Source organism: Microsporum canis, genomic scaffold (assembly GCF_000151145.1).
Source record: "Microsporum canis CBS 113480 supercont1.3 genomic scaffold, whole genome shotgun sequence".
Lineage (NCBI taxonomy): Eukaryota > Fungi > Ascomycota > Eurotiomycetes > Onygenales > Arthrodermataceae > Microsporum > Microsporum canis.
This window is the reverse complement of record NW_003299167.1, coordinates 2,838,744-2,866,399: the sequence shown is the minus strand read 5'-3', so window position 1 is coordinate 2,866,399 and position 27,656 is coordinate 2,838,744. Positions and strand designations below refer to the sequence as shown.

Sequence of the window (27,656 nt, the reverse complement as noted above, 5' to 3'; positions counted from 1 at the left end):
GCGCCGGAGTTGCATGCGCGTTCAGTTTCTATTATCCTTTGACGATACTTTGATCATTCTGCTTTTATATTTACCCTTTCTGCTTGAGATTTCGTTTTGATTTATGTTGCTACATATTTTTAATGTTCGTTCGGCATCTTTCTACTTGTGGTTCAAATGCATTTGATCGTATACGCCTATTTCCATTCTATTTGCCTCTGTGGGACTTCACATATTTTGTCTCGTTTCCACAGTTGTTTCATGAATGCTATTATGTACATTTTTTTATATGGATCCATTTTATGATTCCTGGTCTTCATCCTTGCACCTTTCCCCCTTGAGTATGTACGATTTCATAAACACATTTACCGTGAGCAAGAAGATTATGGGTGAGGGTGACGAATATTACAGGACCAGGCATCTAACTGGAAGTATGGGGCTGACCCTTTAAATGTACTGCAGTTAAGAATTCTTGCTTGCGATAATACCGTTATTTTGTTTCAAACCAAATAATGTTCTAAGAAATATACTTACTCCATTTCTCTCACCCAGATTCTTATTTGAGAATGAGTAACAATTTGCCGAAAAAACTGATTTTTTATTATTTGCAGTTATATATGTACAACAGGGCTAAATAACAATTCTCTCAAAAGAATATTTGCCAACAGCTTTGTGCTTCTTATGGGCCATCTCTCGTTCGCTTCTAGGCTTGACCTCTCCAGTCGATTTATGCGTTTTCTTCCGGGTCAATTCGTCACTCACTCCACCAATTCCTGATTGAGAGCCGCTTACTTTTAGAGATAATGGTAACATTTTCGAGTCACTTCCTTCTACCCCAGCTGAATTATCAGGAGCTCCATAAACTAGGATCTGAGCTCCGTTATGGTATTCCTTTCTCTTGGGCCGTTTACTCGGTGTCTTTGACGTGCCATTGGCGATAGCACGCTGGGATTGAGTAATGGCAGCTGGACGGTGAGCAGAGGTTTCGCAACATCGAATAAATTCCCGCAATATCCCCTTTAAATAAGTAGCTTCGTCAATAGAAGCAAGAGTAGCAGCAATTTCACTCTTCATATCTGCTATAAGAGATGCTTCACTCCCTGCTGCCCCGGCAAATCCAGCTGCTGATATCCATCCGCTGGGCCCAACAGCATCGATACACGCAGTTAATAAGTCAATTATTACCGAGAGAGATAAGGAAGGGAATTTAGACGTTATAAAGGCAGCTGGTGGCTCTTCTGTAAAACGTGTGGTGTGCCCACTAGTTGCAAGCGAATAACGAAGGTGGTGAATGATGGAAAGAACGTCAGTATTTGAAAGCGTAGACCTGATGGATTTAGTGACGTTATTTAATGGATGGGTATGGAGCTTTATGAGGGCTAAGTTTAAGCCTGTAATTGCGTTTACAAGGGCTGTGCTTGGGGCAGGTGTTTGCTTCTCTGCGAGCACGGTTGCGTTGTCTGTAGTCTCGCCATGGGCAACTTCGGTAACAGGCTTCTGCGAGACTTCAGAGGCGTTTGTTTGTTGTCGAGCGACCTTGAGAAGCTCGCAAATTGCGTGCGTCAACTCAGCAGCTTCTAAGTATCCTGGTCCACGCAGCAAGGTGAGTAGTACGTTCATAGAATGGTCGTGGGAGGCCAGAGCCTGGACTAAAGCACCGTCTGGAATCTTGGGGAGATTATATGGGGCACTTGTGTGTCGTAGAGCGGCTTCAATATTGGCGGCGCTCAGGTGTTTCGAATTGACAAGCCATTTGAAAGTTTTCCTGGGAATAAAGGTGGTAATAAGTTTTACTGATGCCGAATCACCGGCAGTTTTCAGTTTAAACATCCTCGAAATTAGAAATTTTATCTTTTCAGGATCGATAAAGGCTCCTTCCGGCGGGAACCCTTCAGCCTTCTCCTTACAATATCCTGACTGGCTCCAGAATTTTGCCTCCATAACAGCATCAAATGTGGACTGATTTGGTGCGGTAGCAAGTTCCTTCTTTAAGTCGTTCCACTGATCAGAGAGCAGTTCCCCCGAAAGCCCGATTGGTTGCATATGTGTGATATTTGATCCTTTGATTGATTGTCTCTTCGCCTCGCCCCCCCCTGGCATAATACCCTTTCCTACCGAGTCAATTAAAAGGCTCTTTCGTGGCCGTTTCCGGGAGACATGGCGATCATTTTGAATAGCGGCAAGATCGAAGCTATATAAGCTGCCACTATATGCGGCTACCAACACATCAAGCTTAGAAAAGTGGGATATAAATTCGAGAACACTCGGAACTCCTTGCTTTTTGCCTGAGGTAAACTTGGGAATTTCGGTCAATGGAAGTGCCGCCTGGAGAGACTGATAATGTGCATCGTATACTGAAAGAAGTGACTTGCCCCCAGCGATTATTGACTGACAGGAGATGCGCATAATCGAGGAAAAACATTCATCCTCCATAATAACACAGAAGGATACCTTGGGGGAGAACTGAGTAATGTCGAAGCTTATAAATCCCGATTTGTAAGACAGAGACAGCTCTCCAGAAACAAAGTTGGAACTCCATTGGCAATCCTGTGTAGTCAACGAATCTTGGCTTGGATGCGCCGGCAAATTGAGTGTCATTAAATGTTTCAAAGGCTCAGAGGCCAGGGCTTGAACACCATCAGCCTGAACGTGAGAAGGAATTGAGTAGAACATGACTTGTACGTCACTGAGTTGAAATGAACCCGTCGTGGCATGAGACACCAACACCAAAATAGTAGAACTGTTAGGGTCAGTTCCAAACCTATCTCCTAGCACCGAAGCAACGATATCCTCGCGTTTCTGGAATAGTAATTTACGAGCGTCTTCAAATCCCAAGGTGAAGCAGGCCGCAAGCTCTCGGCAAGACCAGACACTGTGTGAATGAATGGTCCATCTTTCCTTCTTCAAGTCAGGAGACAGCCTCCTTAGTCGGCCATCCTGGTGCGCAACAAGAACGTCAAAAGCATCAGAGACATTCTCAGGTGGCGTGTTTGTAGGAATAGTCCCAACAAAGATAGGTTTGCTGGCAGTGTCTTTTATTGGGAAGGAGACGGTTGAAATGTTTGGTGTACTTCGACCCGGAACTAGCTCATCAATAAAACATTGAATTTCCTTTCCTGACGTTTCTACTGCGCAGTATGTCTGCCTCTTAATCCTGGAGTTTGTTGGGAGTTTTTGTCGTACTGAGCATGGTGGACAAGAATGTGATGCCTGAGGTGGGATGGCGTATGAGGTCACCAGCTTGGGGAATTGAGCCTATAGGTGTTAGAGATTGATGTCATCCACAAGACCCTAGCGTACAGCGTTTACATACATTGTATATATTCACACCCTCGCCATCGATTGCAGCTGCGATTTCATGTCGCTTGCGCTTCTTGAGGCCCTGGACGCCATATACCTCTGCAAACTGGATCTTCCCGCCAGCATTGGCCAGCGGCCGTGGTAGCTGAGCCAACAGGGACGGAGCCGGAAGAGACATGTCCACTTATATTCACTGTCTGGTAGCCTGTCAAGTGTGAAAGTGTCTTGTCTTGACGCCTTTGACCTCGAAACTGTTCCCTTTCTCACTTTTTTCTTCTTTTTTGCGATCCAAAAATTTTGAGTTTCGGCGGCGGCAGGAGAAATATTTATCCGACAGGACGTCATTAAGACGCGGAAAAGACGCGACGAAGTTCGGCTGGGAGAGCGTGAATTAGGACATTTTTATATACACTCATCATATAAAAACTATTCAAGGAACAGAAAAAGAGAGCAGGTTGCCATGAGCTGTAGTCTGCGTGGATGATGTCCTATAAGGCTGCCGTGGCCGGTTTTTTTTCGTCCTGGAACTGAACACCAGGTAGCAGTTGTCAATGACGCTCAATATGGTACGGAGAGCTGTTGAGCAACAGACACTTCTTCCGTTCTTCAGCAAGCGTCAGTTATTTTTTGAGGATATATGCGCTATGGGAAACTGGCTGACAACGTTTATAGACCAGGGCGTAAATCCAACTATCCTACCAGAAACACAATCCCAACTCATCCATCATGAGGACAGCCAAGTCCCCCATACCCCCGCAGAAGGCTTTCCCGCTCAATCGAGAGCTACTGAACATACCCCAGAGGCTATCCCGGATGGATTACATGGGGCCGCTCTAACGGATAGGGATGGCAAAACCCAAGCCATATCTCTGCCCCTCGAGGCAACATGTTCGAATGGGATTGATGCAGCAACTAGTCATCGGAGGAAAAGATGCAAAATAACAGACTCAGAGAATACGAGCCCAGCCACTTTATACTCTTCTTCAAATTGCAAACAAGCTGCTGAATCTCACGCTTCTCCCGCCACCTCTCAATCTGGTCATATTGCTGAGGTGCAGTTTACTAAGGGCACCATCTCTGGTCCGTCGACTGGCCCAAATCCTGAAAACCAAAACCTCACGACATCTGACAAAAGGCAAGAAGGAGACAGGAAGACAATGCGGCTACGATTGGACTCAAAATTACTTAGCTCCTTCCCGCCAGGAGGTAACTCTGAGAGTACCCAGCTTCGCCAAAGTAGCAGGAAATCGTCTCGCCTAAACACGGTTGCAAAATTTATTAATCGGGTCAAGATTGTAAAGATGACATATAATTCCAATGAAACACCAAAACAGAATATTGGACAGGTCATTGACGATATCATGAGCGGCCGCACCACATATTCAGCGTTTAAAGGACGAGCAATACAACCAAAGCTAGAACCTCGGATGCAACCAACACTTACAGGTTCTCCTAAACCTACCCACCCTTTCTTCCTACCAAAGAGCCAGCATCAAACCTCCCTTCAGGCTCCTCAGTCTTCAGATACAGCGCCCCATAGCGCGCCAACCGCCGCTACACTTTTACAAGATTTGATGCAGCCAAAAGCTAAAAATTCTACTTCAGCATCACGAGTCTTTTCTCCTCTTTCTTTTCCGTCAACTGTACAAAAGCCAAGAGCGCGCGGGGAGGGAGAATCTCATGATCCGATTTGGCCATCTCGCGGCATGGTACACGCCCGTGGTCCCATCAAACCAATAGACCCTCCACCCAGAATAAACTTCGAAAGAAGGAAGGCAAAGCAGTCTACAGTTTTCATCCCTGAGACTGAAACTGTTCTCTCAACAATCTCCCTATTTTCCGGGGAGCCGGGGTCTACTTCCAAACGACAACACTCAAAAGCTTTACGACGCCCAAAGAAGCATGTTCTTAAATGTGACGAGTTCAAGACGGCTGTTATAGAAAAGCTTGGAGTGTGTAATCCTGGACAGGGAGAGCAGAGCCCCTTGGATACTTTACCTCAAACATCACATCCTGCACTAGTCAAACTTGCATCATCCCTAGATACAGCGACCAGCTCCTTTGACAGGGGTGAATATGATAATATCACGTGGCCGCAAAAATACGCTCCTAAAACAGCTGCTGAGGCTCTTCTGGTTGGCTCTGAAACATCAGTCCTGCGAAGTTGGCTACAGCACCATGAAGTGTCGGCAGTCAATACGGGGTTAAGTACAAACAGCCCAAGACAAACCCCGGACAGCAAAGCAGTACGGAAAAAGAAACGAAAAAAGCCGAAAGATTTGGATGGCTTTATTGTTTCTAGTGAAGATGAAGATAGTGTCATGAGTGAGCTTCAGAATTCTGACGAAGATGAATTGGCGGGAGCGGTTACTGTTCCTACGGCAAAGTCAATCATTCGATCGAATGATTTTGGAGCTAATTCAACCAGGAGACCTGCGGCAAATACTATACTCATCAGTGGGCCGTCTGGGTGTGGAAAGACTGCTGCGGTTTATGCCGTAGCAGGCGAATTGGGATTCGAGGTATTTGAAATAAATGCTAGCGCGCGAAGGAGTGCAAGGGACATCGTCGAGCGCGTGGGTGATATGACCCAAAATCATCTTGTCCAACTTTTGAGCAAGACAGACGGTGGATTGGACCAAGTTAGCCCGGGCACTTTGGATAATGACAACGGCCCTAAACAGAGCACGATGGCTAGCTTCTTTGTGAAGAGGAGTGCGTCAAAGCCTACTAACACTAACGCAATACAAAAGCCGCCTAGAGATGAAAGCACCGAACCGTCAAAGTCTCAAATAAACCAAAAGCAGTCTTTGATACTGCTTGAAGAAGTTGACATCTTATTTAACGAGGATAAGCAATTTTGGAGTGGAGTGCTTGCATTGATCGGACAGTCAAAAAGGCCCATTATCATGACCTGCACTGACGAGAGTATACTCCCCTTAGAAAGTTTGGCTCTGCATGCGATTTTACGACTTCAGCCGCCGCCTACCAATCTTGCGGCAGACTATATGCTATTGCTCTGCGCAAATGAAGGCCACCTTCTAGACCGCAAAGCCATATTGGACTTATATATAGCTCTAGGGAAAGACCTTCGAGCTACTATTATGCAGCTGAACTTTTGGTGCCAAATGGGCGTAGGTAGCCGGAAGTCAGGCCTTGATTGGATGGTCAGCCAGGAGGCATTGGATCTTCGGAATTCTGGTGACTTGTTTCGCACAGTAAGCTCCGATACCTATATGGAAGGCATGGGATGGTATAGCGCAGATACTGTTGTGGGTGAGCAGGATCACCTGGAGCTTCGATTGCAGCTGCTGACAGAAGGCATGAACCAATGGGGTATCGGGTTAACGAGCTGGCTTGAAACGGGAAGCGGACGAATTAGCGGCGGACTCATCGGACAAACCGATAGTTTGGAGCAGATGGGCCGAGCAGCTGATATAAGGAGCTGTTTGGATCTCATGTGTGACGAAGAATATCATGGTACCAAGGTTGGTTAAGAACCAGATTCTCGAATTTAAGACCTTATAATACTAACTATGGGCACCTAGTATCCGCTGGATCCATCTATTCCACCAATCCCCGAAAAGCAGCGGCTGGATTATATCGAAGGATACCAACTTCTCCAATCAGACCACCTCCGCACAGAGTACGACCAGCTATCCGTAAAAATAGGAGCAACTTTAAGCGTCCTTGCTGAAACAGTCCTCAGCTCTGCTGAGGTACACATCGGGGAGCAAGATGATATATTGGAGCACGTCCTTGAACGAGCAGTTCCCCAAAGACCAAAACAGCTTTACAAGAAGGTATTCCAGGACGCCTTTCAAGCAATTATTGAACCTCCCGACTACTCTGCCCCAGTGTCCGGGCTCCGACCCCTTTCATTTGAGCATGGAACTTCGGTCATTGCCGAGGACGTTGCGCCATATATTCGGCATATTGTTTCGTTTGAGAAGCATCTAGAGCAATACCGGCTACAGCTCAGTGGCGTTTTGCCCCAGGAAGGGCCACCAAGCAAGAGACCGAGAACGACGCGGGCAAGCAGGGCAGCAGTTGAGGGTCTTGACAAGGCAAGTATCAGACGTGGGCGATGGTTCTCCGGCAGAGTTATCCCCGAGCAGGTCATGGCGACTGGAGGGACAGGGTGGGAAACCATCCTGCAATACCCCCCAACAGTGGACCTGGCAGAGATACAAACAATATTCGCCCCGAACAGACAGCTTTGGCGTCCTGCTCCGGCGGGTCTTTGTGACGGTGGAATGCTCTGATAGTGTTGGCGATATATGATCCTTTTGAACATCTACGACTTTGTATAACTAATTGACTGATCTAGAGTAATGAATGAGACCTGCCAATAGGCTACGAAGTAATCCATCTCGCATCTCCATCCACTAAGAGACTTGTTTATATGCACAGTAGGCGTCATTTTGATCATGTAAACAGAAAAGGCCGTTGAAGCTTAACTGGTTAGCTGTTTACTGTTTACCGTTATTGGTTAAGCTCAAACCTCCACCTTCATCTTCATATCCTCAACGCCGACCAAAAACCGCCTTTCTCCCTCCTTGCGACCCGACCGCTTCAACTTACCCTGGCTCTACCGTCCATTATTTTGTTTATAGGGGGCTGGTCTTCATCTATCTATTATTATCAAATAATTAGCGGAGGAACCTTGGCGGTTTAGTTTGATCCTAGCTTGCCTTGTCGCTGCATAGCCATCCTGCATCTCAAAACACCATCCCTCCCTGTTTCGCGGTTTGAACACATACAGAAAGGCTGTGAACCTGCGCGTCCTACAACCCCTGTAAAATACCTTCTACCCTCGAATATAAGCGACCGCCTTTCTTCCAATGTCGCTCTTCGGTTCCTCTCCCGAGGACTCCCCGCTAGCGAGCAAGGCCGCGCAACCGTCATCATCACGGGCGAAATCAACCCTATTTGCAGAGGATGCATCCTCTCTATTTGGAGCAGACGAAGGCTTTTCCTCTCAAAACGGCAACAATAGAAATACCAGCAATAGCCACGCTAGAGGTGTTGTTGACAACGGGGATAACAGACACGACGACGGATACTCAACGCCCTGGGACATGCCAACACCAAGGAAATCTGGCTCGAGACAGCAGATTGTTAAAACTCTCCTACCTTCCACTGACGTCCCGGAGAGCTATATAGATGCGTTTGACGCGCTGGTTGAGAAGTCTGGCGCTGCCGGAGGCGACGGAGGCATCGGCGTTGAGGAAGCGAAAAGTCTTCTTGGAAGCACACATCTGAGTCCTTCAGAGCAGGCAGGGATTTTGAACTTGGTGACAAACAACGGAGCTCAGCAGAGTCTGGAGAGGAACGAGTTTAACGTTCTCCTGGCGCTGGTAGGGCTGGCGCAGGAAGGTGAAGATGTCACCTTTGATAGCGTTGACGAGCGCAGAAAGAGTAAGTCCAAACTGTTAGCTATCTATAATATATATGATCTCTCTTTTTAAGACCTCATACTTATATATCATCTTACATTTATTTAGGACTACCAGAACCCAACATTCCCTATATTACTCGTGTGCAGACCGGAAATGCTGGAAATTCTGGTAATGGAACAGTTGCTCGACAACCTACGGAAGAGCAGCCCGTTCAGATACCTCAGACACGCCGTAGGCTACGGCAGGACTCATTTGGACCGGAAGCAGACCCATGGGGAAGCCCGGTAAACCGCCAGCCTGCCCACCGCCCCAACCAAGGTGTGTCGAACGGGTTCTCTTCTGCTCATGAAGCTCCCGAACCTGAGGCAGCCTCGAAGCCCAACACCCGGACCGAACCTCGAAGTTTTGCTGGTCCAAGATCAAACGAGTCAACCGGTGGCCCCTCAAGTGTTGGATCTGGATGGGGAGGCGGTGGGTTTGGGAACCCTTCGTCCGCAAGCGGCTTTGGAAACTATGATCAAGGCGCGTTGGGTAGCGGATTTGGCCAGCCTGACAATGGACAAGTCAATTCCAGCCGTAATGATTTCTCAAGATCGTTGGGTGATGGTCATATAAGCAATCCGGGGATGGAGGATGTAATTACCATCCAAATGCTTCCTGAGAAGGAGGGCATGTTCCTCTTCCAGCACCGCAACTATGAGGTGAAGTCTGCGCGGAAGGCAACCTCCGTGATTCGACGGTATAGCGACTTTGTTTGGCTAGTGGACTGCTTACAGAAAAAGTACCCTTTCCGGCAGATCCCATTACTCCCTCCTAAGAGGGTTGCAGGTACGTCTAACAGGTGGAAAGCTTACCTTCCAAAATGCTCACAAATGTTTTTTTATAAGTCAATGGCACTCACCTATCAGCGGATTCAAACTCCTTTTTGGATAAACGTCGCAGGGGTCTTGTCCGCTTTGCTAATGCCCTTGTGCGTCACCCGGTCTTGAGCCAGGAACAACTGGTTGTGATGTTCTTTACAGTTCCCACCGTGAGTTGACGCTTTCATCTACCCTGGGGAATGTGGCTGACTGGGTCTAGGAATTGGCTGTTTGGCGTAAGCAAGCCTCGATATCCGTACAGGAGGAGTTTACGGATAAACCGCTACCCCCAGATTTGGAGGACTCACTTCCATCTAACCTGACAGATACCTTTGATACCGTCCGCTCTGGTGTTCGCAGATCAGCTGACATCCATATAAATTTATGCCTCTTGATGGATCGGCTAGTAAAACGCCACCAAGGACTGGCCGCAGAGCAGTTCCGAGTCTCTCGAGCCCTTCACGCCCTTACTGAAAGCACAATGGACACATATGCCGCTGATACTAGTGATGTCCTCCTATTAAACAACGGCATTAATGCGACTGCCAATCACCTGCAAACAAGTCAGGGGCTGTTAGAAGACGAAGCGAAGGCCTGGGATCTGGGCGTCCTTGAGGATCTCAAAGCTCAGCGTGACTGTCTAGTTGCTATGCGAGACGTATTCGATCGAAGGGACCGCTTTGCAAAGGATAACATCCCGCAGCTAGAACGACGTATCGAGAACAACGAGAAAAAGCTCCAGGCCATCCGCGCTAAGCCTGAGGAGGCGGTTAAACCTGGGGAAGCAAAGAAGGTTGAGGATGCTATCATTAAGGTACGTCTTTTGCCATTCCGGTTTCGTCTAACGGTACGACTAAGCGTTTTGAACAGGACAAGGAGTCGATTGTCCAGCAACACGCTCGTGGAGTGTTCATCAAGGAATGCATCCGCGACGAGATACTCATTTTCCAACGAAGCCAGTACCGAATTAGTCTTCTGCACCAGGATTGGAGCCAGGAGAGAGTCAAGTATGCAGAACTACAAGCTGACAACTGGCGAGCTCTCACCGATGTGGTCGAAGGCATGCCTACTTCCGACTAACAGCGTGTCTCCCCCTCATGCACTCACGCCTCCATCTCTTACACGCACCCCCTATCTACCCGACTATATTCGGAGTTAGGATAATATGATAGTCTATGGAACCCGCTGTTCCAGTGAATCAGCGATCAGTTTGAGTAATTTCTAATCCTTTCCTTTTTGTCCAAGACATGTTCCATCTGATATATACCCCTGTGCTGCTCTGGATCTTTCCGAAAAAAAAAACAAACAAACACCTGTCAGTTAATAAGTTTGTGATATACATATATAACATATTCATTTTGGAGCTGCAGTCTGTTGGGAGAGTGTGTATTGGGTAGTAACTTGTCAAGATCGACTTGGGTCGTTTCTCTGTAATTTGGCTTTGTGGGTATCACCCGTAGCCGTTGGAGAAGTCATTAGCTTTTGTTTGCTTCGATTCCCGAGCCGTGATTTAAACCTCATCCACAGAATAGTTATCTATACGAGAGTCAAATTCTAGCTCCCTGTAGCTAAAATAGACTGTGTTTTGGAAGAGCAGGAGAGAAGGGCTACCGCCATTCTGATCTCAGGAGAAAAGTCGGAATTAAATCGAGGGTATTATCTTGTTTGATCTCTCAAGGGACAAAACATTGAGGTTCCGGAATGGAATTTCCCCCGTTTGATAGGCCGTCTCATGACAGCCACCATCCTGTCCATCCAAGCCTCCCCTTCCGTCTTATCAAGCGACTCTTAAAACACCAACCTGGGCGATTAAACCCACCCGGCGACGGAAGATCCTCTCCACTAGATATATAGGATAGGCAGCAGGATAAGCGACTCCAGAACCTGGTCTGAGTGAAGATCGCTGCTTTGCTCCGTACTCTGCATCAACACAAAGGGTTCAGGGTCCGTCGAACAGCTTCCGTGTCTTGCGGCTAGGCGAGAAGCAGTCTCGCTTCCGCCTCCGCATAAACCCCCGTCATATATCGAATATATGTGACTCAGGGTGAATAACGAACTCCAGTTGGAGAGAAAACAGCCCCCCGGGTGACGTGGTCAGGAAATACCATGTGTTGATGCCTACTAGGATCTTGTAAAGGGCCTAGGTCCCCTCGTTAACTATCATTCCCGCCATTCGCGCGTGTGGCGAGGATAGCGAAAACGAGATGAGCCAATGATATCGATTGCGCAAAATGGTTCATGTTTGAGATTTCCTCGTCCTTGGGGTCACACAGCAGCCTCGCGGCCGTCAAAGCGCGCCAGCTGCGAGGATGAATCCTGCTGCTAAGAAGATACGGACCGACATATCGCACCACGTTTCTCTCCCTGGCCTAGGATGAGATTGAATTACTTAACGAATTGTCTGATAAGGAGCGAACAGTGCTGGAGACAAGCTTTTGGGGCCGGTAATCCCAGCACAGCGGACCTGTTCTCAAACGACGGACTTGTCCTGTCTCAATGCTTGACTTGCGGCAACCCTTGGCCATATCATTTCGTCTATCTTGTTACTCCTTGACTGTTGATGTCGATATTTTTTTCGTTTCTTTTTTTCGTTTTATTTTTTTTGTCATCTTTTTCTTCCGCATCCACGTGATTTCCTTTCTTGGCGTTCCGCCCAGTTGCCAAGACTTCGGGTCAGTGCTTCTTTTTTCTTTTCTTTTTCTTTTGTTCTTTTTTTCCTTCTTTTACTTACATAGAAAAGATATCAACGTCAAACCAACTCGAACATCTTCTTGCCACAGCCCTCTCTCTGCTGACGATAGTTCACAGGGTGATGAGTTACCGAGTGGCTGCATGAACGAAAAGCAGAAACAGAGATCGGCCCGATCAACCATCAGAAGGGGTGGAGGGGGGCCCTGGTCGAGCGTGCAGAAACTTTACCGGTGGGTACCGCCAGCAACAGCCCTGGAGGGTTGAAACCAAGCCATTCCATTCCTTCCAGCTTCCTTGTCAGTTCTAACCCGTGGCGAATCTCTCAGGGTTAAATAGTTGCGCTCTCGCCCCGTCTGGTCCGCCAATAGTTTAAAAAACAACAGCCGTCTTTCGGAGCACCTGCCGGCACCTGCTCGATCGAAGGCCTCCCACGCTGTTTCTTGAGCTCGATACCCTCCATAGCTTGAGGCTATGTTGAGATCAAAAGCCACGCTTGGATACATGACGTTTTAGCGGCCTCTGGTGGACTCTTCTATTTGATCGGAATTCATCGGATGTGGTATAGAGTCGCACAGGCTATCGATTACTAGCTGTAGGGGAGGAAAAACAAGCCTGAGCCCATATAGAACGACAAGCACTCAACTATTTTCCCACGCTCATTTTGCCTGGCTGGTTTCAGGCCCGTTGACTGGCTGCATCTTGTCTGATTTTATTTCTCCGTCATGGCGTGGGACCACCTCGATATAGATAAGCCACATCTGGCGTACATGATCCTTGGCGGGTTCACAAGTCTCTTCATGTTGTGCTCCCTGTTTGTGAAGGAAAAGCTCTACATTGGTGAAGCAACCGTTGCCACGTTGTGTGGTGTTATTTTCGGACCACACGCCGCAAACCTTTTCAACCCAATATCGTGGGGGAATGTCGACAAACTTACGCTCGAGTGCTCGCGCATCGTCCTAGTCGTGCAATGTTTCGCCGTTGGTGTTGAACTGCCCAAGTCCTACATGGAGAGGCATTGGCGGTCAGTCGTCATGCTGCTGCTCCCGATCATGACTGCGGGATGGCTGGTGACTAGTCTTTTTATCTGGTGGATGATTGAGCCGCTGACTTGGCTCGAGAGTCTCATCTGTGCTGCATGCGTTACGGCCACCGACCCCGTCTTGGCCTCTTCCGTTGTCGGTAAAGGAAAATTCGCCAAACGTGTGCCGAAACATCTCCGAGATGTGCTCTCCGCGGAATCTGGATGCAACGACGGCATGGCCTTTCCTTTCATCTATCTCTCCCTATACCTGATGGCCTACCGCAATGACACCTCTAAGGTGGCCGAGCATTGGATATTAACAACTATTCTATACGAGTGCATCTTTGGTGCCATATTCGGTTTCCTTATTGGCTACGCTGGTCGACATGCCATCAGATTCGCCGAGAATAAGAAGTTGATTGACCGAGAGAGTTTCCTTGTCTTCTATTTCGTTCTCGCTCTCTTCTGCGCTGGTGCTGGTAGTTCACTTGGCATGGACGACCTTCTTATCGGTTTCTCTGCTGGTATCGGTTTCAGTAATGACGGCTGGTTTACGGAAAAAACTGAAGAATCCCACGTCTCCAACGTTATCGACCTATTGCTCAATCTTACATATTTTGTCTACTTTGGTGCCATCATCCCATGGGAACAGTATAACCTACCGGACCTAGGCTTGGTTCCATGGCGCTTGGTCGTCCTTGCGATCCTCGTCATCTGCTTTCGCCGAATACCTGCTATGCTGATGATGAAACCGTTGATTCCCGACATTAAGACATGGCGAGAAGCACTGTTCGCCGGCCACTTCGGCCCCGTTGGCGTTGGCGCCATCTTCGCCTGTATTCTAGCTCGAGCTGAACTCGAGAACCACTCAGCGCAGCCACTTGCGGATATCCCTCAACCAGGCAGCAAGGACTACCTCATCATTTATGTGATATGGCCTATCACAACGTTTTTAGTCATCTCTTCCATTCTTGTCCATGGATCATCTGTAGCTGTTTTCACACTGGGTAAACACATCAACACATTGACCCTGACAATGTCTTACACGCAAGCTCACGAGGATGGCCCATCTTGGATGAACCGTCTTCCCAAAATCCAGTCTACATCGAAAAGTTCTCTTTCTATCCGAAAGGACTCCTGGGAGCTGGAGAAACCAGAGTTCCCCCCTGGAACACTGGGCCCGATTGGAGTACCTGGTAACCTTCTAAGACGACAAAGGGATGATGATCACTATAGTGCACCACCTAGTCGTGCCTCAAGTCGGAGACCTAGCCGGCGGCATAAGCAAGGAGCTGGTGGACCGATTAGTCAGTCTGCCATTACTCCACAGCGAAGACCTGAGGGAGAGACGCACGTAAGCAAGCCCCCAACTCCAGAACCAGAGGCGTTGGAGGATCCGAGAGAACGTCGACAACACTCGGAGGGAGGAAACACAAATATGCCAGAAGCCGAAGTTTACCAAGAAGGGAATGATTTCATCGTTGAAGATGAAGAAGGCAACGTACTTGAACCTGACAAAGTTATCAAGGGAAAGCCTGGACACAACAAACTCAGCTCTACCGATGAGGGTGAAACTATGAGAGGTTTTATGAAGAAGTTCTCTTCCTGGGCTGGCTTTGGCAATGCCCAGAAAGATGAATCCCATCCTCAAATTAATCGTTCCCGCCGCTCTGCCCGTGCATACCAGTTCGCTAACACCATTATTGTTGAGGATGAGGACGGAGAAGTTATTAAGAAGTACACTATCCCTTCATCGCCAAAAAAGACAACCGAAACGGGAGCTGAAGCTGAAGAGGACCGCCCGAAACTGTTGCGCCGCCTTACTAAGCTTGGAACTTGGACTGGTGATGCAGGCAACGAGTCATCAGAAGCAGCAAAGAAGGCCGAAGAGGAAGAAGATGCGGGTATTCGATTCACAGTACCTGTGTCTGACGACGTTCAACACCACCTGAGAGGTCGCAGAATGAGTAAACAGGATTTTATCAACCAAATGCAGCATCTTGGGCCAAAGTCACCTACCGACGGCTCCTCAAAACTAGGTAACATTTTCCGACGTGACGGCAACCGAGGGCAGGCACAGCCTTACCACGATACGCCTACCAAAATACCCGAGGCCCCTCATGAAGGTGCTGAAGGCGCTCCCTCGCCCCAAGAAATATCAGCGATGCTATCTCAGTATACAGCTCCCGAAGGCTCTGCTGCCGATAGACGACGTCGCATATTATCTGCACCCGGATCCCTGGCATCTTCTTTCAGTCGTCATGACTCTGAGGATGATGGCACAGAACGAATCCCTCCAGCCCATCGTCGTGCAATTGCCGCAGGACAGCAATCACCTAGCTCAAACTCGCCCGCTCTGCCTTCCGGGCGCAATAGCAAACATGTTTCTAAGCTTGACAATGAGATCGAAACCCCTGCAGAACGGAAACGTCGTCTCGCTGCCCTTGGTGTTCAGCATGACTCGGATAGTGAGGATGATGGGGAACCCCGTGTAGTTAAGGGTAAGGTACAATTTGCGGACGGGACGAGGCCAGCAAAGAAGAAATCGCCTATGCAGCAGAATGTCCCAAAGTCCAGTGGCGCTCTCTTACCGGACTCCCCGGCCGCTCCCCCTGCAGTTTATGCTCCTGAAGACAATCCTTTCTCTGACAACGGTGCCGTGCCAGGCTCTGCGAGCCGAAGCATCAATGAGGCGGGTGGTAACGGGACCGAAACTACTCCTCGAAATAACTCCAAGATATCTTGGGGTGGTGAAATAGGTCGTTGATGACCAGCATCGTTTTCAAACGACGCATCATCTATACTAATCTTGTTTCTCTTTTTTTCATCTTTTTGCCGTTCTTTCTGTCGTTTTCGTTTTCCCGTTTTGATTTTTATTTATTATATTAGTTTGTCGATGGACATTTTTCTAGGTTGTAACTAGAATAAATAGCGCTGTGCTGCTGTTTGTTACAAGCGTTTTCTTGCCTCAATTCCAGTTGCCTATGGCACTGTCCACAGTATATATATTTGTGGTATTATTTGTTAGGTATGCATATTAAAATAGATAGAGAGCCACAGCATGGCTCAACAGCAATGAATGAATAGGTTATGTTTGATACGATTATGATTAGTTCTGTAATATACCGAGAAGTTGTAAACTCTGGACACCTCCAGGTTTAGTTACCAGATGGTATTAAAAGATAGTATTGTTATCGAGAAGTATATATAAAACGACGCCAAACCATATGGGGCTGGTTAGGGGATATCATAAGGAAAAGAGTAGTCAAAGGATAGAAAGAATATAAGAGAGATAAGAAACCCGTTTTCTACTCTGCCCAGATCGTTAGCTTTGCAAGCAAGGTGAGGAAGAGTAGTGATATATAATTTTTGACAGCCCAATCATTCCAAAAACCCTGTCCTTATAAGACTCCGCCAGGTAACTGTATAGAATTTTGTTGTGTAGGCTGCGATCTTAGACTGGCACTTGGTTGACCACCTGAACCCCCAGAAGGTAGTCCGCCCAAAGAGATAGATGTGTTGGTATTGCCAGAGTCGAAGCCACTGCCGCCAGGTGGGAAGCCAATTGTCGTTCCACCGCCGTTTCCTGAGGTATATATGCCAGGGACCTGCCCGTCTACCATTTGTGCTTGTCGTCGAAGCATGAACATTGGCTTACGACCATCTTTATCAAGTTGTTTGAATAGGATTAGGGGTTTCTCTTCAAGTGATAGGCACCGCTCCTGGTCGCCATAGACAATATATAAAGCATATAGCCGCCAATCTTCGTGGATATTGTATTTCTTAAGTGCGGCGGGAAGAACTTTATAGCATGGGTCATCCATCGAGACACGGAAGGATTTGAATATCTCGACACTGGGGCCTGAATCTGATGAATTTTGTGCATTGTTGGATGATTGGCCCCCACTGCCGCTTGATCCTCCACTCCTGGAGGTGCTGATGGCGGGATGCTCTTGTCGGCTTGAAGAGTTTGAGGTCTGGTTGCCGGAGAGGTCTTGTCTTTGCTGTCCTTGTGATTCTTCGGAGTGATCGTAAGCTGTGCGGTTATTGGTGGAGGATGGAGGGTCGCGGGTGTATGATCGTGAGGCTAGAGTTTGCTGGGTGTAGAAGCTGTTGGGAGAGGTGGGTGATGGCATGCCCTTGGGGGAGGGCTGGCCACTGGTCATAGAAGCTGTGAGGTGAGAAGAGGCCGCCATGGCAGCTGCGGATGGATCAAGGGTGGATGAGTCTGAGAAGGTTCTCCCTTCAGGTATGGACTGTGGTATATGCGTGGGGGAATTGGTCTTTGGGGTAGAGCCGCCGGCGAAGAGTTTCCTTGAGATTGTTCGAGTGAGACCACTGCCGGCCTTCTCCTGGCCAAGGAATGAGGGTGAGGTTGCAGGGTCGTGGATATATGATTCGGATGCGGTAGCGGTGGATCCACCATATGATACAGCTGACGGGGGTTGGTATGGTAAGGGTGCTGATTTGTCCTTTGCGACTTTGAAAACCGGTAGCAATTCCTCACGGAGCCTCCGATAGTCATCTGCGAGCTTCCGCAGTTCTGCTTCTGCAGCCATGAGCCTGTCGTCTCGCCGTCTGATGGATTGGATGAGAAGGGCAATATCGTCCTGGGTAGCAGCGTCTTTCGCGTTGCTCTTATCCGCCGCTATTAAGATGTGTTAGCAGGGAGTAGGATGATAGCAACCAAGGGACTGGTACATACATAGAGGAACATAATGGTCAGGGTCTATAGGTACACCTTGCTTTACTTTCGCTTCGTATACACTTTTAAGGATGGTCAGCCGATGTCCAACGCTGGATATTCCGATCTCCTTTAATTCATCGTGTTTTAAAGCAATGAGGGCCTCTCCAACGATCTCGTTTTCTATATTAGCAGAAAGCACACGGTTAGCCTAGACAATAATAATAAAAAAAGGACGACTTCCTTTCAACACGGCTCCGTTCCACGTACCCAGAAACGCTTCACGGTACTGCAGCAGGCCCAGACTCCCCACGAATTTGGCACACTCCTCTGCTGTCCAATCGGTTATGACGGCCTTGGGCGAGCCACGCTCATCGGTCTTGCCGTAAGTAGGAGTATTTTCCGTCGAAGGCCCTTCAGAGTCCGTTGGAGAGGCTTCGGAGTCCTCGGCAAGGTGAGGCGATATTACTACGCTCCGCTCATACTCATCGTCTGCGTCCGAGTCGCCTAGGTAGGCGTCGGCAAAGGCCATTGCTGCGCACACGTCTTGAGCTGCCTAACCTGCTGCCGTGGAGTCGTGTTTATTGTAAAAGTCGAAAACCGTGCGGCGTTTAAAACCAATACGCGGCACAGTAAGCCCCAACGGTGCATAAAAGCCCACCCAGGGCTCTGCAGGGCTCTCTCTGGAGGCTATATCGAGTGACCACGGACGAAAATACAGGCGGTGGTGGTGGCGGGTGGAGGGCGGGCGTTGGGTTTCGAGGGAAATGGCAAGGATTGTTGTTCCAAGGGCTCGAGTCGATGAGATGATACAGCGGGGAGGGGAAAGGTGCGCCTGTCGATTGACGAGAGTCGCCCCCAGACCAGGTTCATCCAACTGCACGTTTAAGGCGTCGTCTTTCTTCTGTTATTATTATTGTCTCTTTCTCTTGTCGCGAGATGTTCCAGGGCGAGGCCAGGGAAATTGAAGTTATCGAAAAGGTGGGTATAGATAGGCGGGTAAGGCGAGTCTAGTAAGCTAGTTTTCGACGGTATTGTTAATGCGAGTCCACCACAAGCCAGCAGCAGGTCTTAGTTTTCGTCTCAGCTTTCGCTTCTCTCTTCTGCTCTTCTTCTCTTCTTCTTCTTTTCTGTCTGTTTCTCGCTTTTCTTTTTGCTCGAGTTGAAGTTTTTTTCTTCTTTTTGTATTTTGTGATTCCCAAAACGGATGATCACGTGAGGATATAAAACGGTAATATTTATACAAGGCGGTAACACACACCTGTCCATAAGAGGAATAGTGGTAACATATTATTAAGATGATTATATAAGATGATTATATAATACAGAGATGCGTTTCCTCTTTGGGCGAACGTTGGATGCCACGAAGTTATAGATATAAAAGAAGAGACGCCGGAAAGGAGATGAGGAGGAGACGGTTACGGTGGAAGACAAGCCTGGCTGGGCAATATGCGCAAGGCTGTCAAGGGGTGTCACCGATAATACTTCGCAGCCTTGGGGTTACATAGCACAGGCTGGTCGTAACTAGTATACCTCCGAGAATCATGCAATTGGACGGGATCAAGGGGCGCCGTGAAAAGGGAGATTTCTCTGGAAGCCACAAATGAGCGTCGAGAACAGTGTTGTCGGCCCAATCCCGTCAGCCTCACAGATATATATACTACATATGTGCGTATAGATGCATATGTCAGTACCTCAATACCAGCGAGGCTGGATCCGGCACAGCCCAAGCCACAACTCGATCCATGTGACGCAGCCGTCGCGGAGCTCGCGGTGTCTGCTTATTCGGAAGAACCCAGCGCTGGACTGAAACTGTTGCAGTTGTAACCTGGTCAGCATAGGGACTTGCAGGAAATCGATACATAAGCACAAACAGCAACAGTGCGAGCATCACCCGCCCATACCTAGACACGGTCAGCTCCATCTCATGCCATCTCCCCGTCATCCATAGCACACCCCCTCAGCAACCATGGGCCTTTACACAGCAGTTAGGTCGGCCCATGTAGATGTAGTAGACTTGATGTAAATATTAGTAAAGAAAAAAACCCCTGCAGAGCGGCAAAGCCTAAAAGTTTAACCGTCGGTCTTGGCAAAATGACATCCGACTTTATTTTTCTCGTTGAGTTGAAAGCTCTCGTGCTAGAACAAGAACGACTTCCTGGATCCCTCGCATTGGAGCAGGCTTCTGGCCCGTCAGTCGATGCGAAGAAGAGGCTAACCGGCCCACTGGTCGTGAATCAAGGGGTTGCAGGCACAAAGCAATAAAAAAAAAAAAGAAGACGGCCACTGGTGTTGTTATTTTTCTTTTGTAGGTGGTGGATGATATCGTCATTGTTAACCTGGCACCGTCGAAGCTAGCATTCATTGAATGGGAGCCATGACTGCGGCTATACAATAGGAAGACAACCAGTCCGGCCTTTTTTTCACTTTGTACAGTGAGTACATTTTTGTGTTATACCCAAGTAGCCCGCCATCTGGCCCTCTGCTGATGCCTGTTCATCTCCTCCAGAATCTCTTCCGCCTGCGCGCATGTTCCCGACTCACAGTTTATTTGAGCTGCTACAAGGGCATTTCAATAGTATCCTTACAATATTACTCCTTTCTCCGTACACTTCCAACTGACGGGCATCGCGGAGAAATCCAACGACCAGATGGCAAATTCCGCCGACCCAACAGATCATCTTATGGACTACCTGCTAGCCACACACAAGCTCGAGGACCTACAGGCCTCGCTTGTCAGCTCCCTCTCTACCTGCGGCTGGACCGAACGGGTACGCAACCTTGCCTTTGAACTCTTCCGTACCGAAAATCATAACCGCTTCGAAGACGTGGTTGATACTATCGTCAGCATGGCGACCTCAGGGAACGGAGCAAGCTCAAGCTCGCCTACGCTAGGGAAGAGGAAGCGTGATGGAGAAGATGATTCAAAACTGGCCAATGGCGCTGTCAAGAACGGCAAACGCGTGAAACAAAACGCTGCTACGAATGGAGGCGGAGAGGTGACTGTGAAGAAAGAGGTGGCGGAGAGCAACTCTATGCCCGAGAACGGCTCCACAGGTCCAAACGGCAACACATCACCGGACATTCTTACGAGCTATAACGTTCAGATCCCGGAACGGGCGGTAAATAGCGGCGTTAAGTTCCTACAGGACTCGATGCATGAGCTATTTAGCTCTGATAGCGAAGACCAGCCGAACGGCACCAGGGGCCATGACCCAGACAGTGACGACGATATACCAATTGCAAGGAAAGAAATGAAGAAAAAGTCTAGTGACCAGCCCAAGACCAACGGCCATCCTTTGCCGAAAAGCAATAAAGGAGCTTAGCCGGGGTATGCCGTCTTGCTGTTTATTGCTGTTTATTCCATTCGTGACTTTTCGTACAAGGCGTATCTAGGGTCAACGGCGCTGCGATAATACATATTTCCTTTTCACTCTGTCTACTTTTAATATGGGGTGTGGACTTCAGGTGGTGGTGGGGGGAAACATCGATAGAAGGTGGCTTTCCAATATTATGGCTGTTTTCATTTACATGGGGTATAACGTTTCGTTTTTTGTTGCATGTATGTACAGGTATTATGGCATGTGGCATCTAAACAGGCCCTGGCGCGTTAACGGTGAGATTTGTTCATATATCTTCATATTATATATCCCTTTGTATCCCCGTTAAAGTAGTTGTCCGTTAGATTTATATCTGCTTAGTCATAAAATGGCTGCACGTTTTAGCGCCCTCCCCGGGCCGCCGCGCCTCTGGCCAGGCTCCAGCGCTGCGTGGTCTTTCTGTCCTCCCAGTCCAGCGCCTTCCAGCGCTTTCCAAGTTCATTCACCGCTCGATGCTGATTGGCCGAGACGGCTTCACCTGCTGATTAATGCTATCCTACCCTGCAGACAACGAGGTCACGGGGCTCTTCCGGGAACGCTGCTGACTCAGCTCCCCCAAGCTTGCCGCCATCTTTATCGCCAACAAAAGATCATCTCGGAAGACCAACAACAACCATCAAACGGCCATCTCCTCTTCGCCCGCCACTCTCCCTCCTCTCCCCGTCTTAAAAACAGAGAAAGGGACTCTTCGAGCAGCAGAGTAGTAAGTCCTCTTGCATGTCTAGCTGTTCTCCTCTTTGGAAACTAAACTGATAACTCTCTCACCAGAATACCTCCTCCAGGCTACTCACAGCTCCCACCCAGAGCTTCGCCCTCTCTCCTCTGAGATTTTTTTCACCTTTCCATAGATCTTTTCATTTGAATACAGTGTTTTCAAGATGCCTCAAGAGCCAGATCACAAGCACAAGGCTAACCTGAAGTGAGTTGACCGTTTGTTGACAGGTACATGGTTGATGAGGTATATAGGCTAACATCTGGCATTCTCTATTGATAGTGATCCTTCAGGCGCCGAAAAACATGAAGTGAGCCCTCGATTTTTACCTTCTATGACGACGGAATGCAACAGCAGCTACTAACATTCCAACTAGGAGCTTGACACTTCGACCGCCATCCTTAAGAAGAAGAAAAAGCCAAATTCATTGATGTGAGTGACTTCGGTACCGGTTTACCCGCTGGTCCCGCTGAGAGTGCTCTACAGCTCGGTTCTAACTTATTCTTAGTGTTACTGATGCTGTCAATGATGATAACTCCGTCATTGCTCTCTCAAACAACACCATGGAGACACTCCAGCTCTTCCGTGGTGATACCGTCCTAGTTAAGGGCAAGATGCGAAGAGACACTGTCTTGATCGTACTGGCAGACGATGATCTTGACGACGGCAGTGTTCGTCTCAACAGAGTTGTACGACATAACCTACGGGTTAAGCACGGAGATGTTGTCACCGTCCATCCTTGCCCAGATATCAAATACGTAAGTACTCTCTATTCTAGCCGGTATCAAAAGAAGGAAGATAAAGGAAACTAATTTTAATTATTAACAGGCTAAACGTATTGCCGTACTACCTATTGCAGATACCGTCGAAGGACTTACCGGTTCACTATTTGACGTCTTCCTTGCCCCATATTTCCGTGAAGCCTATAGACCAGTCCGACAAGGTGACCTCTTCACCGTCCGTGGTGGTATGAGGCAGGTTGAATTTAAGGTCGTAGAGGTCGACCCCCCAGAATATGGAATTGTCGCCCAAGACACTGTTATTCACTGCGAGGGCGAGCCAATCCAACGCGAGGATGAGGAAGGTAACCTCAACGATGTTGGATACGACGACATTGGTGGTTGCCGCAAGCAGATGGCTCAGATCCGTGAGCTTGTTGAGCTCCCTCTTCGTCACCCTCAACTGTTCAAATCTATTGGTATTAAGCCTCCAAGAGGTATTCTCATGTTCGGGCCCCCCGGTACGGGTAAGACTCTCATGGCCCGTGCCGTTGCCAACGAGACTGGTGCCTTCTTTTTCCTGATCAACGGCCCCGAGATCATGTCAAAGATGGCCGGTGAATCCGAATCCAATTTGCGAAAGGCTTTCGAAGAGGCCGAGAAGAACTCTCCCGCTATAATTTTCATTGACGAGATTGATTCCATTGCCCCCAAGCGAGAGAAAACCAACGGAGAGGTTGAACGACGTGTTGTATCCCAGCTTTTGACTCTCATGGACGGCATGAAGGCTCGCTCCAACATTGTTGTTATGGCTGCCACTAACCGCCCTAACTCTATTGACCCGGCTCTCCGACGTTTCGGTCGTTTCGACCGTGAAGTCGATATCGGCATTCCTGACCCAACTGGCCGTCTTGAGATTCTTCAAATCCACACCAAGAACATGAAATTGGGCGAAGATGTTGATCTCGAATCAATTGCTGCCGAAACTCATGGTTACGTTGGTTCTGATATTGCATCTCTATGTTCCGAAGCTGCTATGCAACAGATTCGTGAGAAGATGGACCTTATTGACCTTGACGAAGATACCATCGATGCCGAGGTCCTCGATTCTCTTGGTGTCACCATGGAGAACTTCCGATTTGCCCTCGGTGTTTCCAACCCATCCGCCCTCCGCGAAGTTGCTGTCGTCGAGGTTCCAAACGTCCGCTGGGACGACATTGGTGGTCTCGAAGAGGTCAAGCGCGAGCTTATCGAAAGTGTCCAATACCCTGTCGATCATCCCGAAAAATTCCTCAAGTTTGGCCTTTCCCCATCCAAGGGTGTCTTGTTCTATGGACCTCCTGGTACTGGTAAGACCTTGCTTGCTAAGGCTGTTGCAAACGAGTGTGCTGCAAACTTCATCTCCGTTAAGGGCCCCGAACTTTTGAGTATGTGGTTTGGTGAATCCGAGAGCAACATCCGAGATATCTTCGACAAAGCCCGTGCCGCAGCTCCTTGCGTGGTCTTCCTTGACGAGCTGGACTCTATTGCTAAGTCTCGAGGTGCTTCATCCGGTGATGCTGGTGGTGCTTCTGATCGTGTTGTCAACCAGCTTCTCACAGAGATGGACGGAATGACTTCTAAGAAGAACGTTTTCGTCATTGGTGCTACTAACCGACCCGAACAACTTGACAATGCTCTCTGCCGTCCAGGTCGTCTTGACACCCTAGTCTATGTTCCTCTGCCCAACGAGCCGGAACGTACTGCTATCCTTAAGGCGCAGCTCCGCAAGACTCCGGTTGCCAGCGATGTCGACCTTGCCTTTATTGCCTCCAAAACTCATGGTTTCTCTGGTGCCGATCTCGGATTCATTACCCAGCGCGCTGTCAAGCTGGCTATTAAGGAGTCTATCGCAACCGCCATCCGACGAACCAAGGAACGTGAAGCCGCAGGCGACGATGCCATGGATGACGATATGGACGACGAGGATCCAGTTCCAGAACTCACCAAGGCTCATTTCGAGGAAGCCATGAAGGATGCCCGACGATCCGTCACTGACACCGAGATCCGGCGATACGAAGCTTTTGCGCAGAGCATGAAGAACACCGGCAGCAACTTCTTCAAGTTCCCATCTGATGGAATCAGTGCTGCCGAGACTGGATTTGGTGATGCTGGAAACGATGACAGCCTTTACGATTAGACATAGGTAGTCTCTAGTTTCATCTATCCCCTTTTTCAACCATGTTCTTTATTTCTCATTTGGTATTTGTTGCGTAAAAAGCAGCCTGCCTACACAAAGAGTTTTAATTGCAAGAGGAGCAGGAGAACCGGGGTTTTGTGATTTTGTTCGAGATTGGGCTTCCTCTCTCTATGTGTTACGTCTCATAGTGACTCCCATTACCTAGTTACCTCTTGAATGTCAACATAAAATTTCATAATACTATGACTTATGGATACGACCAGTCCTTCGTTTCTGCATGTAACACGTAGCTTGCAGCTCAAGTCCTTGCCCTCGCTGACCGTAGTTCCCGTTCGGTATATCGAGATTTCAGGAGTTGATGACGTTATAGGAGAACATATCAACCCTGGGTACGCCGCTACCAATATTATCAAATAAAAAATTATGATAATAAGTATTTCCGTCACTCTACACTAGTTTGAATAGGAGGGGAAAAAGAGACTGGCAACCAAAGATGGCTGCTCTTTCCACTCAGATTCCCAACAGTCTTGTTTGTGAAAAAAACATAGTAACTTCCCATATTCTAAAAGCATTCTGTCATCAACATGTAGATAGTCTACCATGGCTTTTCTGCAAAGTGCTTCTCCTTATCAGGTTCTTCTAGCCCTACCATGGTTTGACCTAGCATGTTCGTCTATCCATGGTTCCTGGGAATGGGCTCTTTATATAAAGTGAACGGCCATTTAGCCGTCCACGCTCTCTGCTTCACTCATCTATGATAAAAGAAGATCTCAAAATGCCTATGAAAGCCTGTCAAAGCAAAGACGGTAAGCTCTCCTACACCCCTAATTGATTGTCTGCTTCTACAGGCCTCATGTCTCTCCCTGCCAACCTATCAAAGCAGACAAGACAATAGAGAACCATTCTAACAAGAAAGCAGAAGAGCAGTTAAGCACCAGCTCAACAAGGTCTTCTCAGATCCATTCTCATTTGACATCGTGGGCGTATATGCACCACAGGATGGAGGTCAAACGACTGGTGATACTTGACCATTACCCCCGGGAGTACCGAAGGGCTCTCAAAAATACCCTCAGCCAGCGTCAACTCCACGAGTATCTCACAGGTTCAATGCCTCTATTCTTCTTCGGACCTCTTATGCTGCCATCCTTTCTCAAAAGCATGACGAACGCGGACAGCTGTATGGACCAGGCCATACACATGACACAAGCGAGTCTCTTGTGCCATAAGCTGTACCTGTTCCAGGGGGTCAACCTCCCACTAGTCATGCCCTCTACTCAGACAGAGGACTACGTGGATGGCATGCTTGTGTTCAACCTCACACCGGAACGACGAGGTTGGATACACGAGTTGGAGGCCTCGAACGAAATAGAGCTGAGAAATGTGCATGTTGAAATCATCTTAGACGACGGTAACTTGTGCACTATCGATGCAGGAGCCTTCGTGTGGAACGGGACTACAGATACCGGAATAGTCCCGGCTCCAGCAACGCAGTGGAGGATTGATGAGTTCCTCTTGGGTCCCTGGTATGAGAAAACCACATCAGGATACGACTCATGCTAGTCTCCAGCTGCTGGGGGTGATTCTTGGGGTAGTAACACTCGATAGTAGGCCCCCCCATCCCATTATTTGATATATATGCTGACATTACATATCAGAAAAGTGGAAATACTAAATATGGGGCTCTGGATATCTTGGTAACTGGTGTTTTTGGATATCATTGGAAATCATTTTATGTACTTTGGAGCATTAAAACAATACCCCTTTAGTTTCTCTTATTTTGAATATCAACAACAATAGAACAAGGCCTTTCCGTCTGAAATTCAAATTTGTCTTGTCAGTCACTTCATAATCACAAAGGTATTATGATATTAGATCCAGCATGGATTTAACCCTTAATATGAACCTGTAGACTAGAGAGGCAGATGCCCTGGGGGGGATATAACTGTAGACTGAGCTAGAATCACCAGTTTATAGGCAACCTCCATGCTTTAAGTTGGGAGGCAAAATACACAAACGGTAGATGCCTATTAAAAAAAATCTAGGAAACAACCTCTTCACAGTGAATATGCTCCTCCTTTGCATCTTGAGTCACACTGCCTTCTTCTATTAAAACTAGCATGATGTCTCCTTCAAGGATGAGTGGTGTGAAAAAACTCATCTGTGAAGAGGACGTCCTTCTGGCGACTAAGCGGAAGAGTTTTCTTCATGCGTCGGTCTAACATACTGTTATTATCTTCTCCTTCTCTTCAGACTGCAAGTCTTACTTCTTTCACCTTATTTAACCACTGAGAGTGGCAGTCTTCTCCTTCAAACTTGGCTGTCTATCCGGAGTGGTATCTTGAAGGCATCTCCTCCTGGCTGGGCTTCTAAAGGTAGGTTTCAACTCTGGACTTCAAATTTCAACCTTTTCAGGGGCACAGATGGCGGTTTCAGTAGTTGTTTTTACCCATTGGTATAGCTGACCAAGTGATAGAAGCGCCGTAGTGACGCGGGACTCAGCAAAGGTATCAAGGGGCTTCTCTTCTCAAGGTGAGTCAAGGTCAAGGTCCTTGGACTTGATCTTCTTTCTCTTTACAATGGTGTATGCTAATGGTGATACATAGAAGAGGATCACTTTCATATCAAGGGTATCAATATTTGAAGGACAGGGGAAAGAAAAGGTATGTTATGTAGTCCAGTTTTGGTGTCTGTCGGGGCTCAGGGCTAACATCAACACGTAGGTTGACAGG

At 48.1% G+C, this 27,656-nt stretch overlaps 8 protein-coding genes across 8 annotated transcripts; 6 read left to right on the top strand and 2 right to left on the bottom strand.

Annotated features, from left to right (window-relative positions):
• Positions 1–609: 609 nt before the first annotated feature.
• Positions 610–3,457, bottom strand: MCYG_03933 (conserved hypothetical protein; the record flags this gene model as incomplete). Its single annotated transcript, XM_002848381.1, has 2 exons — positions 610–3,234; positions 3,293–3,457. 2 exons carry the CDS (start codon positions 3,455–3,457, stop codon positions 610–612), a joined length of 2,790 nt encoding a protein of 929 aa, XP_002848427.1.
• Positions 3,458–3,842: 385 nt separating this feature from the next.
• MCYG_03932 (conserved hypothetical protein) lies at positions 3,843–7,544 on the top strand (the record flags this gene model as incomplete). The annotated part of the gene is made up of 3 exons (XM_002848380.1): positions 3,843–3,894; positions 3,952–6,767; positions 6,828–7,544. 3 exons carry the CDS (start codon positions 3,843–3,845, stop codon positions 7,542–7,544), a joined length of 3,585 nt encoding a protein of 1,194 aa, XP_002848426.1.
• A 579-nt stretch (positions 7,545–8,123) lies between these two features.
• On the top strand, positions 8,124–10,621 carry MCYG_03931 (sorting nexin Mvp1; the record flags this gene model as incomplete). Its single annotated transcript, XM_002848379.1, has 5 exons — positions 8,124–8,700; positions 8,787–9,509; positions 9,569–9,711; positions 9,762–10,355; positions 10,412–10,621. 5 exons carry the CDS (start codon positions 8,124–8,126, stop codon positions 10,619–10,621), a joined length of 2,247 nt encoding a protein of 748 aa, XP_002848425.1.
• Positions 10,622–12,954: 2,333 nt separating this feature from the next.
• Positions 12,955–16,020, top strand: MCYG_03930 (Na(+)/H(+) antiporter 1; the record flags this gene model as incomplete). The annotated part of the gene is made up of 1 exon (XM_002848378.1): positions 12,955–16,020. The coding sequence occupies one exon, from the start codon at positions 12,955–12,957 to the stop codon at positions 16,018–16,020; it is 3,066 nt and encodes a 1,021-aa protein (XP_002848424.1).
• Positions 16,021–16,654: 634 nt separating this feature from the next.
• MCYG_03929 (protein kinase regulator Ste50) lies at positions 16,655–18,469 on the bottom strand (the record flags this gene model as incomplete). The annotated part of the gene is made up of 3 exons (XM_002848377.1): positions 16,655–17,901; positions 17,959–18,120; positions 18,208–18,469. 3 exons carry the CDS (start codon positions 18,467–18,469, stop codon positions 16,655–16,657), a joined length of 1,671 nt encoding a protein of 556 aa, XP_002848423.1.
• Positions 18,470–19,906: 1,437 nt separating this feature from the next.
• On the top strand, positions 19,907–21,263 carry MCYG_03928 (uncharacterized protein; the record flags this gene model as incomplete). Its single annotated transcript, XM_002848376.1, has 4 exons — positions 19,907–19,959; positions 19,992–20,129; positions 20,336–20,372; positions 20,517–21,263. 4 exons carry the CDS (start codon positions 19,907–19,909, stop codon positions 21,261–21,263), a joined length of 975 nt encoding a protein of 324 aa, XP_002848422.1.
• Positions 21,264–22,195: 932 nt separating this feature from the next.
• On the top strand, positions 22,196–24,927 carry MCYG_03927 (cell division cycle protein 48; the record flags this gene model as incomplete). The annotated part of the gene is made up of 5 exons (XM_002848375.1): positions 22,196–22,236; positions 22,312–22,339; positions 22,406–22,461; positions 22,538–22,787; positions 22,858–24,927. The coding sequence occupies 5 exons, from the start codon at positions 22,196–22,198 to the stop codon at positions 24,925–24,927; spliced, it is 2,445 nt and encodes an 814-aa protein (XP_002848421.1).
• A 999-nt stretch (positions 24,928–25,926) lies between these two features.
• On the top strand, positions 25,927–26,487 carry MCYG_03926 (conserved hypothetical protein; the record flags this gene model as incomplete). Its single annotated transcript, XM_002848374.1, has 1 exon — positions 25,927–26,487. The coding sequence occupies one exon, from the start codon at positions 25,927–25,929 to the stop codon at positions 26,485–26,487; it is 561 nt and encodes a 186-aa protein (XP_002848420.1).
• Positions 26,488–27,656: the final 1,169 nt, after the last annotated feature.